General features: G+C 40.7%; 1 protein-coding gene across 2 annotated transcripts in view; it reads right to left on the bottom strand.

Annotated features, from left to right (window-relative positions):
• Nucleotides 1-467: 467 nt before the first annotated feature.
• TNFSF13B (TNF superfamily member 13b) overlaps nucleotides 468-16,527 on the bottom strand; it is a 31,839-nt gene continuing 15,779 nt past the window's right edge. For both annotated transcript variants that reach the window (XM_027557957.1, XM_027557958.1), the window contains exons 3-6: nucleotides 14,032-14,088; nucleotides 6,093-6,205; nucleotides 5,856-6,006; nucleotides 468-2,420 (exon numbers count right to left, since the gene is read on the bottom strand). In XM_027557957.1, the coding sequence (XP_027413758.1) occupies nucleotides 2,308-2,420; nucleotides 5,856-6,006; nucleotides 6,093-6,205; nucleotides 14,032-14,088 (434 nt within the window). In that variant the 3' untranslated portion in view covers nucleotides 468-2,307. The remainder of the gene's footprint in view (nucleotides 2,421-5,855; nucleotides 6,007-6,092; nucleotides 6,206-14,031; nucleotides 14,089-16,527) is intronic.

Genomic DNA, 16,527 nt, shown 5'->3' with positions numbered 1-16,527 from the left:
GCAAGCTGTAGATTACAAAAGCCTACAGCCCAAGCCTATCATTATGGTATTATCTTTATTTAACCTGTGCGTGCTTCAGTTAAGTCGCTTCAGTCGTGTCCAACTCTACAACTCTATGGATTGTGGCCTGCCAGGCTCCTCTGCCTGTGGGATTCTCCAGGCAAGAATACTGGAGTGGGTTGCCATGCCCTCCTCCAGGGGATCTTCCCCACCCAGGGATCAAACCTGTGTTTCTTACATTTCCTGCATCAGCAAGAGGGTCCTTTACCATTAGCTTCACCTAGGAAACCCTTATTTAACCCAAGTCCTAAGAAATATTTGATGTATAACTTCACATATATAGTATTGAAGTAAACAAATCCTTTTTGAAATAAAAAGACATATTTATGACTTCAGATACTTTGCATCACAAACTAAGACACATACACACACTAATCTATAATGTTTATCACTTATGCACCTAATTCTATCATTTCAGTCTTTTTAATGGAAGTATAATTGATTTACAACACTGTGTTAATTTCTATACGGCAGAGTGACTCAATTGTACACATATACACAGTTTCTTCCATACTCTTTTCCATTGTGGTTTACCACAGGATACTGAATATCATTCACTTTGTGTACCTAATTTTTATGACAACATTCAGTGTTACAGAGAGAAACCAAAAGATGGATGGTGTAAGACGAACAATTCAAAAACGAGGCAAAGGCACTGACGTGTTTTCTCTGGCGATCCGACTCGCAGCAACACTGAGAACACCTCTGATTTCCTCCTCATGTCGAAGCTTCTACCCTGCCTATCACTTTTTTCATTATCATATTGTAAAACAAATAAATTCAGAACATGTTTTATTTTAACCCAAAAGCTGAAACTATAGGAATCAGAATGTTGAACAAAGTTTAATTTTAGACACAAAATACAAACGTTTGTTTTGAAAAAATACCTTTAAAAATATTTTAATGTAGACTGGGGAACAGTCGTGTAGACGAGGGTCTGTTTTTCCATCTGTTTAAACAATGAAGTAAACGGTATAAACTTACGACATTTTAAAAAGTGAAACAAGTGATGTTATAAAAGATAAGTAGTATGATATTCTCAAAAATGGCTCTTTATAAAATGAAAATCAGGACAATGTCTTCTGGCAGGTGATAATGGGGTCGCAAAGAGTCAGACACAACTCAGCAACTGAACAATAACAACAACAGCAACAATCTTTAGAACAAGCACATGGCATATACCCTACTCAGGATGCCAGGCACTTTAAGCACATGGCATATACCCTACTCAGGATGCCAGGCACTTTAAGCACATGGCATATACCCTACTCAGGATGCCAGGAACTTTAATCAATCCTCCACTTCTGAAAAGCTATTAACATGACTATTTTTTAAAGGCTGGGATATGTGAACTACAATAGCAGCAATTTAAAACAGAAGAATAGGAAATAAAGGGAAATAATATTACATTATTACAAATGTGTTTATTAACTTCTATGGCAGATTTTACTTTTACGTAAAAACAATGATGGTTACTTTTTTCAATGAACGTTTATATGCATGAGTTGAAATTATATTAAAAGTTTCCAAAGTAACTGAAATTAGCTGTAAAAAATACTCTGAAGTGTAGACACACGAGAGAATGATTGCCCTTCTGTGAAATATGTCACAGAGTGTTCCAGCGGGTAATACATAATATTAGAGCTAAAACTGCAAACTCAAAATAAACCTAAAAGACTTAAATAGTAACAGTATCCTATTTTGAGTCCGATTATCTAATACAATATTTAAATTTAAACTTTGAGTTACTTTTTCATGTATAGAATGCAAGATTTCTCTACCTTTTTTTTCTTCCATTTCCTCAGTATTAATAGAAGAAAAAGACAGGGTATTTAACATAAAAATAGAGGATAAATCCTGAGATTTCCCCCCAAATGTCACAGGCTCTGTTGCACAGTAAACAGTGGAATATCATTCTGGAAGAAACGATTATCACCCCTTTGAATCTTGTGCTTCTTCCAAGGCGGTAAGCACTAAGTTGTCCAACGTGGCATTATAGTGTAAGTCTTTCTAATTCTATTTTTCCGTAAATAGGCTCTAGTTCTCATAATTCACATGACACCCTTTGGCTGTGGTTGTCTGTTAAATTTCCTGTTTTGGTCGAGTTGCAGCAAACCAAAACAAATAGCTCCCAGAAAAGGCTATGGTAACTATTTTGTTTTTCCCTTTTGGTATTTCCAGTTAAGTGCTTTCTCTTTAGAGGCACAGAGAAGGGAAGAAAAGAGCCACACACAAGGTGTGAGCAGGTCACAGAAGCTTCAGGGCTCCGAAAAACGTGCCATCTCCATCTCGGGATATCTTAGCATCTTCCCGGGGTATTGCCAGTTGGAGTTCATCTCCTTCCTCCAGCTTGGCGATGCCTGGAAAGGAATGATTGGCGACAACTTGAAGCCATTGTGCAGGTGAAGAAGAGGGGAGGGCAGAACATTAAAGAAGACGACTTGGTTTTGGGGAAAAAAAAAAAACTCACACAGGCATTCATTTTTCACATTACACCAGTGGGTTTCTAGACCAGTTATTATTCTATTTGCCTAACAATTAAAAAAAATAGTAAAAGAAATGAGCAGAAGGAGTTATAACAGACAAACGAATGTGTGGGGTTGGCCAGCATGTTCACTTGGGTTTTTCTGCAAGATGTTATGGAGAAACCCAAGGGAACTTTATGCCAGCCCAATATCACCTACTGTTGATAAAACAGAGAATCCAAATAACCAAAAGTCTAACTATAAGAAAAAAAGTTTAGTAAATCATAGCACATCCCTAGATGGAATATTATAAAGTTAAAAGTGGTTCTGCTTCACTGGACATGGGAAACTTTAAAAAATAATGTTAAATAAAAATACAAAAATATGCACACACACACTGCATAGCCCTAAATATACTTTCAAATGGGCATATAATGTGTGAATTATTAGAAAGTAAAAAGCAAAACACTACTTATTAGCAAAACACATCTGCTAACAGAGTCTTTCTGTAGAGTCCAGACTATGGAATTTGGAGTCATTCAGAGCGCTTTTTATAGTCCTTTATATTTTGTGTTTCCTTAAATGACCATAACCTGTCTTTAAAATCAAAAGTAAGAAGCTAATTAGCTTCTCAGAACTGATTAATCTGCATGTGCCTAATTTACAATAAGGTAGCCTGTGATTCAGGAATACAAAATGCAACTCAGGAACTACACTCAGGGTATCAGGTCATTCCTGACCCCATTTTAAAAGAAAAATATGAAGAAAAAAAATAAAGAGGAACGGGGGCAGAGAAGAAAACCAAGGAACAAACAAATAACACATTGACACAACTAAATTGTCAATACTCACAACTAATAATTTTAAAAGCAGGTGCATTGTTTCATGAGCAAGCCATGGAAGTATATTTACAGAAACACATCTACCTTAACCTCAATTCCTCTGTCAAGCCCCAAACACCTGGGTTTCCTCCAACTATAGCCAGTGAGTGTTTATTCCCTGAACATTTCAGGTATACCAGACACCTTCACAGACATTTTGGGGCAGTGATCAGAATGCCCAAGGAGTCATTGTTTTTTGATAACAGACCAAGACAGACAGTAACAAAAGAACTTAGATATTTTTAAGGGTGATGGGCATTCTTTCCGGATTCCCATGGCATTTGATCATTACATTGAGTAGTAAAAAAAAAGATTGAAGTGATTTGTTGAATGATTAGTAATTATCACAGATATTCAAGATAATCTAATAATTTGACAAAGGCTATAGTTCACACATCATTGCTGCTGCTGTTGCTGCTAAGTCGCTTCAGTCGTGTCCGACTCTGTGCAACCCCAGAGACGGCAGCCCACCAGGCTCCTCTGTCCCTGGGATTCTCCAGGCAAGAACACTGGAGTGGGTTGCCATTTCCTTCTCCAATGCATGAAAGCGAAAAGTGAAAGTGAAGTCGCTCAGTCGTGTCCAACTCCTAGCGACCCCATGGACTGAAGCCTACCAGGCTCCTCCGTCCATGGGATTTTCCAGGCAAGAGTACTGCAGTGGGGTGCCATTGCCTTCTCCACACACATCATTAGGTAACAGTAATTCTCAAAGTCGGTGTAAACTAACTACTACTTTTCAAAGTAGGTCCTACTTAAATATTCAACACTGAGTTACTGGCGATTTCAGTTCTTCCAGATGGTAGTAATCGCTAATTTGTTAATGACATGATGAATAAGAATCAGTTTCATGCACAAGAGAGGTTCCTTGGTGTGATACTGGGCTCTTCAAATGGACCACTTTAATTTTTTTTCAGATTATTATGGAAACACTTTATACACCAATGTGTAGCTTTTAATGATTGTAAAACAAATTTTCTCTAGAACAGATAAAAACTGCAAACCTGAAATTTCCTAGAGAACACTTTTTGTAAATGATGCTAAGCTATCAGCACTGAGAAATATCTTTAAGGTCAAGTTATTTATTCTTAAAAAATCAGGCTAGGAAGTAACCTTGAGGAGCTGATGATCAGAAAAATGTATAAAGGAGTGTGTTGTAAAGCTCTAAGTGCTAATTAATGTAAGTAAACAACAGGCTGAAGTGACCTCCCCATTTATAGGTATTTTGCAACAAGAAATACTGATTACCACAGGCTGCGGGATAACAGTTCTCTATGAAAATTAGGGAATTCAAATCTAAGCAAACTTCCTTAACACCCCGTCAAAGCTCTTTATGGCTATGGGTCCAGGATGACAAGCATCTGCATTATTATCTTTCTGTCTTGATTCCTGGTGCATTTGTCAGTAAGTGCCTTTGGAATACATAGCTTCAGAGCACACAATCAACCCCCACTCCCTGTTCCACACTGTCATTCATGCTGTCTGGAAAGGAAAACATTCCTTGAGGTCCTGAGTGGAGTTGTCAAAACCACCAGAGAGAAATAAATGTGTTTAAGGCAACTTTTTTTTTCAAGTACTGGCCTTGATTAGTTTGAAATTACCCCCAAATAAAAGGAAGGCTTTGATGGCAATTCATTTGGCTGAGATGGTTGGATGGCATCACTGACTCAATGGACATGAGTTTGAGCAAACTCTGGGAGATTAGCAAAGGACAGGGGAGCCTGGCAGGCTGCAGTCCATGGGTTCCAAAGAGTTAGACAGGACTTAGCAGCTGAACAATAACTGAAGGCAATCACAGCCCAAACAGACCTGAAATGAAGACAGCCTGCATGTTCCCTTTCTTCTCCAGTCCTTTGGCCCTGAGTTGAAAGGCAGGCTCGGTCCTACCCTTTAGCGTCCCAGCTGTATCCATCTGGTGTCCACTGACCCCAGAAGAGAAATGGTGCCCTTGGATCTGACATTCAAAACTGGCCAAAGGGCATTTCTTCCACAGGAGGGAGGTAAGGAAGAGGTGAGATTCTGTGACTCCCACTCAGGCAGACTGGCTGATTTAAACCAAGTTCTGGAGCTGCTCAGCTGTGCAGCCCCAGACAACATGTGCTACATCTCTGTGTCTCAGTGCCCACCTCCCTTTCTTAAGGAGGATTACAGCAGGGAGCGCGGATGGATGTGCCTGGCACAGGTCATCATTCTCGTATGATGCAACCACTCTTATCACAGCTCCAAGAAAACAAGCTTGTTCTAGAGTGGGTCAGTGTGAAGCTACTGCCCTTTCTAAACGTATATAAAAAGGATAAACTTATTAATAACCAGTTAGCTAATTAATGAAAATCTAAAGTAATGATTGCATCTGTCTCTATCAAAACAGACTAACTCATCATTCGAGACCATAAACACCACACAGTATACGGAGGAATGTCTTTCTCTGTATGTATATAGGACTATTATTTACCAGCTGAGTAACAGGAATTATTGGGTAGTGTTTCAGGCATGTTTTGAATACATCGAAACAAAGTCACCAGACTCAGTTCGTCCCCAAAGACATGGACTTTTTTCCTCTGTATTAGGTGTCCCATGGCAAAGGTGTTATCGGTGTATAAAACCTGAGGAACAAACCAAAGAACTTTGTCAGAAGTCAGCACGAAACGGGGGCATTGGACAGCGGCGGCGGGTTCAGGGTCGAACCTACCTGACCGTAGATAAAGAAGTAGCCTGTCTCTTTGACCAAAATTTTATTCTCTTTTTCTTCTAGGGCTCTTCCTCTTTTAAAGCTGAGAAGCCAAGGAACAAAGGTGTACGCTCCTACAATGAAGAGAATGGTTTTTAAGGGAAAAGAAAACCCCTGAGAAACGCAGTTTTACCTCCATTTGAAACAGAGCAGGACTCCAGGACCCTTGCCCCCCGACCGTGTCCCCTGCCTGCCTTTTTTCCATGGAAAACTTTTGTCAAAGATTAAGTTTAATCAGAGAAGTGAGAAATGCCGCAACAAAGGAGAACAGTCTAAGGAGACTAAATAGTAATAGTCAGTAGGCACCATCAGGGACCTTCAGCCCTTTCTCAAGGGCTACAGATCATACTCTGAGCCACATCGTGTGAGCCGTCTTACAGATACTGAAACCCCAGGTGGAGGAGTTGGCTAATGATGACCAGACCGTACCCAGGACACGAGCTGCCCCAGTTCCGAGAACTGACCACAAAGAAATGGAACGAGTACGCCCGGGACTGAAGACTAACTGTACCTGAAATGACCAAGATGACGCCGGCCAGACCGCTGATGACCGCTCAGGATGACTTCAGAGATGGCTGTGCTTTTCTGCCTGTGGCCCCCCACCCCTGACTCTGTCTATAACAGCTCTCACCCGCTGCCTGTCAGCAGAGGGTTGGGGGGAGTCGGCCTTTGGACAGATGTCCACCACTCTCCTCCACAAGTTGCCGGCATCTGAAATAAGGCCAACTTTCCTTTCCACCAACTGGCCTGGTTTTTGGCTTTTGAGCAGTGAGCAGCCGGACCTGACTCACATACCTTTTGACAACATGCTTAGTCACTAACCTAAGTCTGAAACTTAAAGGAGAATTTCGTCTTTTAAAAAATGACCATCCTCTGGCGGTTTCTTAGCATCTTTTACATACTCCCCCAGGCCAGCTATGAGATACAGGAACTTGAAAGCAAGCGCTTCATATGTCATGTCTGGGGTTTTGATTCCTTCTGTATTTCAGCAACTTTCATAATAATGTCTAGTCTGGATGGGAGAGTTTGAGGCCAAAGAAAGGTCTCTGAATAACACACCGATAGAGATTTTCAGTTTCTATTTGAGTCTGTTGGGGAGGAGAAAAATTTTCCTCTACCCTTCTTGGAGGGGGGGTGGGTAGAAAGGAGAGAGGAGGCAGCAGGGAGGGGCCCTACAGCTCACCCCTCCTCTCCTCAGTTCCCACACACGGGGCAGCCCGATCCCCCCAACTTTCTGTTCCCAAAGATGGTCTCTGAGAAACCCCTTCCCTTGGTGCAAACCCTCCGGTGCCACCCTGGGTAACGACAGTCCACCAATAAAGATCTCCCTGGTTACACAGAACAGAGGTAACCTCATCATCGCCTGTTTTCATACGACATCATTTCGGGGAAAAGATTATAATGCCGTAGCTTTAAATTCTGTTTAGAGATCACATGCCCACAGCATTCTTTAAGGTAGAGTTCTGAAAATGTGAGGAAGAATTAATATCAGGGTTGTTATTATTAAAAATTATAAATACAAGCTGATGACTGAAGGCAACTATTTTCACGTTTTATTTGACATTCTAAGCACAGAGGCTTCTTGTCCGCCTTCAGAACCATACACATCTTAGAGTCCAACTTCTCTGAGCCTGGGGACTGCTCACGTTTGGTTCCCTGCTGTTTCCTCGGGGCCTTAAATGATGCCTGACCCAAAACAAATGCAGCAAATATGTATTTAAATAAATACTAACCATTGTGCTATGCAATTAGTCACTAGCGTTCCATGTTTTAAAAGCATCTTACTACCTGGTTACTGAATCTCTGGGAAATGAAACACTCTCCATCAGAGAGGTAATATGAACTCTTGACATGGAACATGTATTTCTAAGTCTGCACGCTTATGTTCTGACTAGACATATTTACTGACTACAAACTTTTTTTACAGTACTTTACATTGATCCTCTATTTCTCTACACCATACTTATACCTATTAAGTTAGTCAGTTCTTACCAAAGCTCACCATTATATTGTCAGAAGAAAAAGAAAAACAAGTCCTTATTCGGCTTATATTCTTATTTTCTCTTTTATTTTTGGCACTTCATCTTATTTTGCTGGAAAAATTCTTGTTAGAGAGAATCATCTACTTGTTTTTATTACTGTGTACATTTCTCGCCCAACCGTGCCCACATACATGAGAGCACTCATGCACACACACACACACACACACACACACGGATTACACTCCATCCAAGAGGCAAGAGTGATAAAGAATCCATCTGCCGATGCAGGAGACACAAGCGGTGCAGGTTTGATCCCTGGGTTGGGAAGACCCCTTGGTGTAGGGAATGGCAACCCACTCCAGTATTCTTGCTTGTAAAGTTCCATGGACAGAGGAGCCTGGCGGGCTACAGTCCACGGGCTATAAAGAGCACACATAGATCCATGTTGCTGACACTGAGGCCGAGGCAATGACCATCGCATAGTGACAGCCGGAAACCCAGGGGCCAAGAATGCAGCGAGCACACAATACGCACTCCAGCAATTTGTGCAGCTAAGTGAACTTTAAATTTACGAAAATACACTAAAAAATCAACTAAAAGGTAAAGGGATTATAAACTTAATCATACATGATATGTTTCTACATATTAAAAATTACTTAGTGTTTTTTGCATGCTAGTTAGACCACGGATAGGTAAATGCTAACAAGAAAACATGCACTAAATGTCTATTCTATAGAAAGCTTCTCTAAGCCAGTAAGAATCACTTCGTACAGTAGATATTTAAGAATGTGGAAAGGAAAGATTTCAATGACCCCAGATTCTTGCACCTCCTCCTCGTACATAGAAAAGCACTAAAATCATTGAAGTGAGATATCTGTGCTTTTTCTTTGTGATTAGCAGTAATCTTTTGTTATTCCAGAAAAAAAAAATTTACATAAATCCAGGCTTCTGCCTTACTTTGAAATAGTCTCTCAGAGCTGTCTGAGAGGCTGTTTCCTGGGCTAGGCTATAGTTCTCAGTAAGACACTGAATAAACTCAACTCACAGTTCTTATATGGTAGGGTTTTATTTCAGTCAATGAAGGTAAATACTAGGAGCATTCATGCTTAATTTTGTTTTCAACAGCTAAAATACTAATATATTTTGGTATATAAAGTGTGAACTTCCCAGCTCCACGCAGCTTTAAATATTTGATGTATTTAAATGTCTTTGAAAACTTAACAAATTACTATGTACATTAACATGTGAAATTAAATTAAAATGACAGTATTCAAATATAAAAATAATTCACATGTATTTCTGAAAATGCCTGCTTTTAAGAGAGTAGATCTTTCCTGTTCTGATATATGTGAAAGACTTGTAGATAAATTTTAGAAGAATATATTTTTATAGGAAAATCGGATCTATTTTGCTAATATTTGTTTTTTATTCTATTTTATGAATAGGAAACGTCCTCCCAATTATTTATTCTTCCAGTGTTACTTCCTTAAATAATTGACCATAAATACTCCAGAGAGCAGCTGTCAATCACAGCTATCACCCTTGACTACTTCTCTTGATTTTCTATTTTATTATCTTAAAATTCCTGGAAATAGTGTTAAAGGAGAAGAGATACTGATAATACTTTTGAAGACAGATGAAGTGAGCCAAGTCAAGGAATAGGGATTTACTTTTTACTTGAACCCACATGTCTGGCAGTGACATCCACAGGCATATGGCTTTGCGGCTGAGGCAGGACTAGGAAAACCCGCAGAAACAAATCAGACTGGCAGAGCCACGCAGGCTGGGCTGCCAGAGAGGCGATGGGAGGCCCGGCAGGGCTGTGCGCAGTGGAGAAGGATGGTGACGGCTGGGTTTTAGGAACACCGCTGTGGAGTTCCCAGGTGAGCAGAGCGCAAAACTGGAGTCAAGGGAACCAGCCAAGGTGAGAGAAGACGGGGTTTGTACTAGGAGGGTGAAATGGAAACGAAGAGAAACACAGCAGTTCAAATTACATATATGAGGAATCGTCAATAAAGTTATGAGATTAATGCAGTGACTTCAAGGAAGCAGTCAAGAGTGACACCCAGAATTCTGGGTTGAACAACTAATGAACCAGCATACTGGAATAGGGAATACAGGAGGAAGACCAGATGCGGGGGAGAGGTCTAGAGTTCACGATGAGATGTCACCAAGGTACTCAGGAAGAGGCGCTCAACAGACAGAGGCATAAATAGGCTTGGATCTCAGGAAAGTCTGCTGGACTAAAGATCTACATTGAGGCCATCACACATGGCTGTTAAGTGACAACACAGGAGGATTTGAGACTGCAAAGAAACAAGAATGAAGATAAGGGGACTGTGCCAGAGGTCTGAAAAACGTCCACATTGAAGGAATTTTTTTTAAAGTTTAGAAAAGCAGTGGATAAAAAAAGCAAGGAACGTGGCTGGAGAAACAAACCAAGAAAAGCACATGTTTTGAAAAGAAGGGAGGACTTCCCTGATGGTCCATTGGTTAGGAATCCACCTGTCAGTGCAGGGGACACGGATTCGATCCCTGGTCCAGGAGGATCCCACATGCTGCGGGGCAGCCAGGCCCGCGAGCCACGATGACTGAGCCTGCACTCTGGACCCTGCGCCCTGAAACAAGAGAAGCCACAGCAGAGAGAACGCTGCACGCTGCACCTGGAGAGCAGACCCCTCTCGCCACAACGAGAGAAAGCCCGCACGCAGCAGTGAAGACCCAGCGCAGCCGAAACCAAAAATCAACGATAAAATCTTTTCAGTAAAACGAGACTTATCAACTGTCAAATTCTACTGTGAGATTAAACCTCATCACTGCCTCTATGAAATCATTATGTTGAAAAACCAAAAGAGACTTCTGTTATCAACCCGACCGTGGGAATCCCCTCCCTCCTTTTCCACCTCCCGTAAGCCCTGTGCAAGAAACAGACTGATGTCTGTTGTCTGATATAGAGTCATGTCTATATCCTCCAAAATAACTCCAAGGCAGGCCGAAGCGACTGAGGTCACACTGAAGCTGAGCGTAAAAGTCAAGAGAAGAAGCCAAGGAAATGGTCAAGGGCCGGGAGGCAGCAAAGTTCACACAGAGTCAGCAAAAAATCAACTCACAGAAGGTGATGAATCTCTCATATACACGCAGGAATCTACAGGCAATACAGTGTCAGCTGTCAGCTAAGAGGATTCGGGAAATTAGGAGGGAAAAAAGCTCACTTAGATGAACATAAAAGCTTCAGAAGGGACACATAGACTCTGCACAAAGCAAAATGAGAGGGAAATAAAGAAAGCACTAAGAATTTGAGAAAAGTTGTAGAACTATAGGGAAAAAACAAAAAAACAAAAAAAACAGGTCAAGAATTAACAGCACAGGAACTTCTCCACTGGTCCAGTGGCTAAGACCATGCTCCTGATGCAGAGGGCCCAGGTTCAATCCCCGGTCAGGGAACTGGATCCCGCATGCCACCGCTAAGAGCCTGCAGGCTGCAATGAAGACAGAAGGCCCCACATGCCACAGTTAAGACCCGGCACAGCCAAAAAATAATTACCAGTGTATACATAATTAGAACCCCGAGAGACATAACTAAAGCAAGAAAAATTCAAGCAGAGCAACCACTTGGCATGATTACAGTCTTCAAAGGCCCATTATGTGTCAGGGAAAGTTGATTCAGAGGAGTGTCATTAATTTATTATTACAGCTGTAACAAATTACCACACACAGTGGCTTAAAACAACACACATTTATCATCTCCCATTTCAAACATCAGAAGTCTCATCAGGCAAAGTCAAACTGCTGGCAGGTCTGTGTTCCTTCTGAATGCTGGTATGTCCAGCCCTTGGCTCCCCCAGCTTCTAGAGTTGGCCTGCTCTCCTGGGCTTGCGGCCCCCCCGTCCTCACAGGCAGCCGTCTCCTCACCCTGAATTCTGCTCTCACTGCCACCTCCCCTCCTCTGACCCTGAACCCCTAGCCCCCTCAAGAAGGGCCTCTGTGATTATCCTGGGGCCACCCCAGGAGAGAGCAATCAGCTTTCCCAGGATAGAGTCTAGAGCATGGGGTTGGTGGGGGTCTGGGAGATTAGATGGGGAGATTAGATGTGTGCTATACTCAGTGTCTGACTCTTTGTGAACCCAGGGACTGTAGCCCACCAGGCTTCTCTGTCGTGAGATTTTCCAGGCAAGAATATTGGAGTGGGTAGCCATTCCGTTCTCCAGGGCTTTTTCCTGACCCAGGGATTGAACCTGGGTCTCCTGCATTGGCAGGCGGATTCTTTACCACTATTGCCACCTGGAAACACCCAAGTCATCCAGGATAATATACCCAAATTCCTTATTTTAATCATATTTTCAAAGTCCCTTTTGCCAGATAAAGTAATAAACTTACAGGTTTCAGGGATTATGGTGTGGACATATTTGAGGAAATACGTTTCTACCTACCATAATACTTGATGTTGAATATAAAACAAAATCAGTATTGCATTTTTAAGGTAAATAATTCTTTGTATAACCAGGCAACGTGTGTGCTAAGTGGCTTTGCTTCAGTCATGTCCAACTCTTTGCAACCCTATGGACTGTAACCCACCAGGCTCCTCGGTCCATGGGATTCTCCATGCTGGAATACTGGAGTGGGTTGCCATGCCATCCTTCAGGGGATCTTCCCCACCCAGGGGTCCAGCCTGCATTTCCTGCGTGTCCTGCATTGGCAGGCAGGTTCTTTACTATAGGCACCATCTGGGAAGCCTCAACGAGGCAATATCTTGAGACAAATGACAAAGAAGAAACACAGCAGACCAAGATTTCTAGGATGCAGTCAAGTAGTACTGTGGAAATGTCCACACACACCAACGTTTATTTACACGATCGAGATTGACTGGAGTCACAACTCATCACGTGGCAAAGGGTCCACATAAGCCCTGGGACCCTCCAGGGAGGGTCAGCGTGGAGCGGCCGCCGCGCCAGGAAGACCACGGCTCTGTGAAGTGCAAGCTCACAGCGGAGGAGCAGCTGCATCCTTTACAGTGACGAACAGCATGTTTGGTTTTGGCCAAATGTGTAAAACAAGACTTTTCCAAGTTATAATTTTTCACTGGTCTTTCGAATCTTCTTCTGGCTCTATCTGAATTCTTAGGAGACAATTTGCTACCTAATAAAAGTTGCAAACATTGGACTTTGGAAAATGTCAAACAATAAGCAATAACAAAACTTCAAGTATTTTAGTATTGGGGTTGCATTTAAGATAAAATCACAGTGAAAAATACAGATGCAAGATAGATTTTACTTGTTCATTTGCTTGTTTTCTGTTTTCCCCTCATAGAAGGTAAATCCTGTGAAAATGAGGACTCACATACACATTATTCGCTGCTAAGCCCCAGTGCCCACACTGTAACTGGAAAGTGTATGTTTTTAACCAGCACATGTAAAATATAAAGTAATAATTTCACACTGAAGGTTTATCACAAAAATGTTATTTATTTGTACATATTTTATACTTATTGATAAATAATTAATATAAATGTCTTTATGTTCAGTGTTATCTTCATCCTGTTAAAATATTCTATGACCTAATGTAACAGAGGAATGAATATTTCTGAAGATGATCTTGAGGCATTATAGAAGCCAAAATCATTTCTAAATAAAAAGCTGACTTTGATTTAGTACTAATTTTGCTTTATCACATGCTAATTATTTAAAATTTCTTAGTATTATGTCCTAAAGGTAATTCTCTCTGTTAGGTTATTATAGGAGCCTACATATTTATTCCCCAATTATTTTAAATGAATCTATTATCTTAAATCTGATTATAAGAAGTTTTGAGGCAGATCATTGATTTGAGGTGGAGTTCAAATACAGTTTTGGGGCATGAAATTACAGGTAATTGGACTGAACTGAATCCTAAGTGGGAAAGTCCCTGTGATGCTGGATTACCTTTTCGTATAGTGGGCGTGTCACTGTCTGCAATCAGCTGCAAGCAGTCTTGAGTGACTGAAAAGCAAAAATATATCATTTAGTTACATGAATAGAAATAGGGGACGAAGACGACCAAGAATACAAAGCTACAAACCCACTCTTCCAATGGCCCCTGATCAATCATATCAATACTTTCTCACTGCCTACGTGCTGTTCTTAAAATCCCTTTAGGAAATATGCCCACAGATCTCAATATAACTTCTACTTTAAATGCAATATGTATATACTTGAAATTCAAGTTTTAGAAAAACTCTATGCTATTGAAATATAGTAGTTTTAAAATTATTTTGCCAACAAGTGAAGTCCTGTCTCACTCTTTTTGACCCCATGGACTGTAGCCCACCAGGCTCCTCCATCCATGGAATTTTCTAGGCAAAAGTACTGGAGTGGGTTGCCATTTCCTTCTCCAGGGGATCTTCCCAACTCAGGGATCGAACCTGGGTCTCCCGCATTGCAGGCAGATGCTTTACCCTCTGAGCCACCAGGGAATACCATCTAAACAGTTTAGCTGAACTTCTTCTAAAACATACGCCTGTATAGAAAGAAAGTTTAGCTACTGTCATTTGTTCTCCAGTTCCCTCAAATATACGAGCCAAATGATCAGATTCCTCTAAAATGATTTTTTGTTTTTTTTTTAAAAATCTAACATTAAATCATAACTCACTAGTACTGAAAATACCACTATTAATATTACTGAAAATAATAATTGCTAACATTTATTGAGCTAGTATAAATCCAGGCGACTTCACAAAAATCCTAAGAATTACCTACTGGAAATTACATCTTGGAAAGTGTAAACAACTTGTCCAGTCCCCAGGGATAGACAGTGACAGGGCCTGAATTTAATCATGCCTCTTTCACTCTGGAGCCAAAGTCAGGCTTTTGGTAAAATGTTTGGGACTAGAAAGAGGAGAGCTACATCTTTTTAAGATAAAATAGAAGATTTCCCTAGGCAGCTGCATTAGCAGTAAAGCATCTGGGACACATCCACTCACATCTATTCACATTGCATATTGCATACAGAATATTCCACAGAGCGCATCAAAGAATATGCAGTATGAAAGTCACTCATTCGTATTCGACTCTTTGCAACTCCATGGACTATACAGTCCATGGAATTCTCCAGGCCAGAATACTGGAGTGGGTAGCCTTTCCCTTCTCCAGGGAATCTTCCCAACCCAGGGATCGAACCCAGGTCTCCCACATTGCAGGTGGATTCTTTAACCAGCTGAGCTGCCAGGGAAGCTCAAGAATACTGGATTGGGGAGCCTATCCCTTCTCCAGCAGATCATTCTGACACAGGAATCAGGTCTCCTGCACTGCAGGCGATGCTTTACCAACTGAGGAAAGCCCAAAATAATATATAGCTATTCTACTAAATGAAGACAGTGCCTTCAGGTTAAAAGCAAAATAGGTACTCTGTCTGTAGGAAAAGAAAGCACAGCAGTATCTATGAAAACCATGGAATATGGAGCTAAGTGTGCCTATTTTAAATTAAGAAAATATTAGTTTAGATTATTTTATACCACGCATCTTAGAGTTGAAGTAATGCTTTAAAAACATGCTTCACAATGTATACATTTTAAGAGCTTATTAACACAGTGGAGAGTTCCCACTGCAGATCATTAGCAGAAACCATGGAATAACAGATGTAATAATTATGTGATATTCTGAAGCCATGCAAATACAGGCCTAAAAAGAACGCTGTTAAAGGCAGTGATCACATAAGAAACTCCGCTAGAAAATTTTCTTTGGTATTTAAAAGCAGAACTGTAATGTTAAAAACCACAATCCTTTTTAACCACGAGATGTTTCTGACACATTTTTATATTAATCTGATGGTTTGGATAGGAGCAGAACGCTTTGGCTAGCTTGTGGCTCTTTTTTTTAAATTTCTTTTTATTGTTGATTTTTTATAGTTGATTTACAATGTTCTGTTAGTTTCAGCTGTACAGCAAAGCGAGTCAGTTCTACATATGCTTCCCTGGTGGCTCAGATGGTAAAGAATCTGAGTCAATTCCTGGGCAGGTTAATAAGAAGTCAGAGGTCCCTGAGAAGGAGATAGGGGTCTGGAATTCTCAAGGAGGAGGAAATGACAGACAGTGTTTTTTTTTTTTTTTTTCTTTACATTTCTTAGTCTTAGTCACATAAAACATTTTTTTTTCTTTAAGCCCAGAACTGATGATTACACAACTCAGTTTAAACTCTGTACTAGGGATTATATAACAACAGTGTATCCTGGTTGAGGACAGTTTCTGCTTCCTGAAAACCTTCTGACTAATTCTGATATTTTAGAATGTATATTATGAGAGAGGGCCTGGTAGGATCTTTCTATTGTTAAGTTCTAATCCTGTTATCCTAAAATGTAAATTGTGAGAGTGGGTCTGGTAAAATTTTTACAACCTTGAGACATTCTTTTGATTTATTGTAATAACTAATTAAAAAAGTATACAG

This window comes from Bos indicus x Bos taurus, chromosome 12 (genome assembly GCF_003369695.1).
Source record: "Bos indicus x Bos taurus breed Angus x Brahman F1 hybrid chromosome 12, Bos_hybrid_MaternalHap_v2.0, whole genome shotgun sequence".
NCBI lineage: Eukaryota > Metazoa > Chordata > Mammalia > Artiodactyla > Bovidae > Bos > Bos indicus x Bos taurus.
Note: the sequence above shows the minus strand (reverse complement) of the source record. Positions and strands in the feature narration are given on the sequence as shown.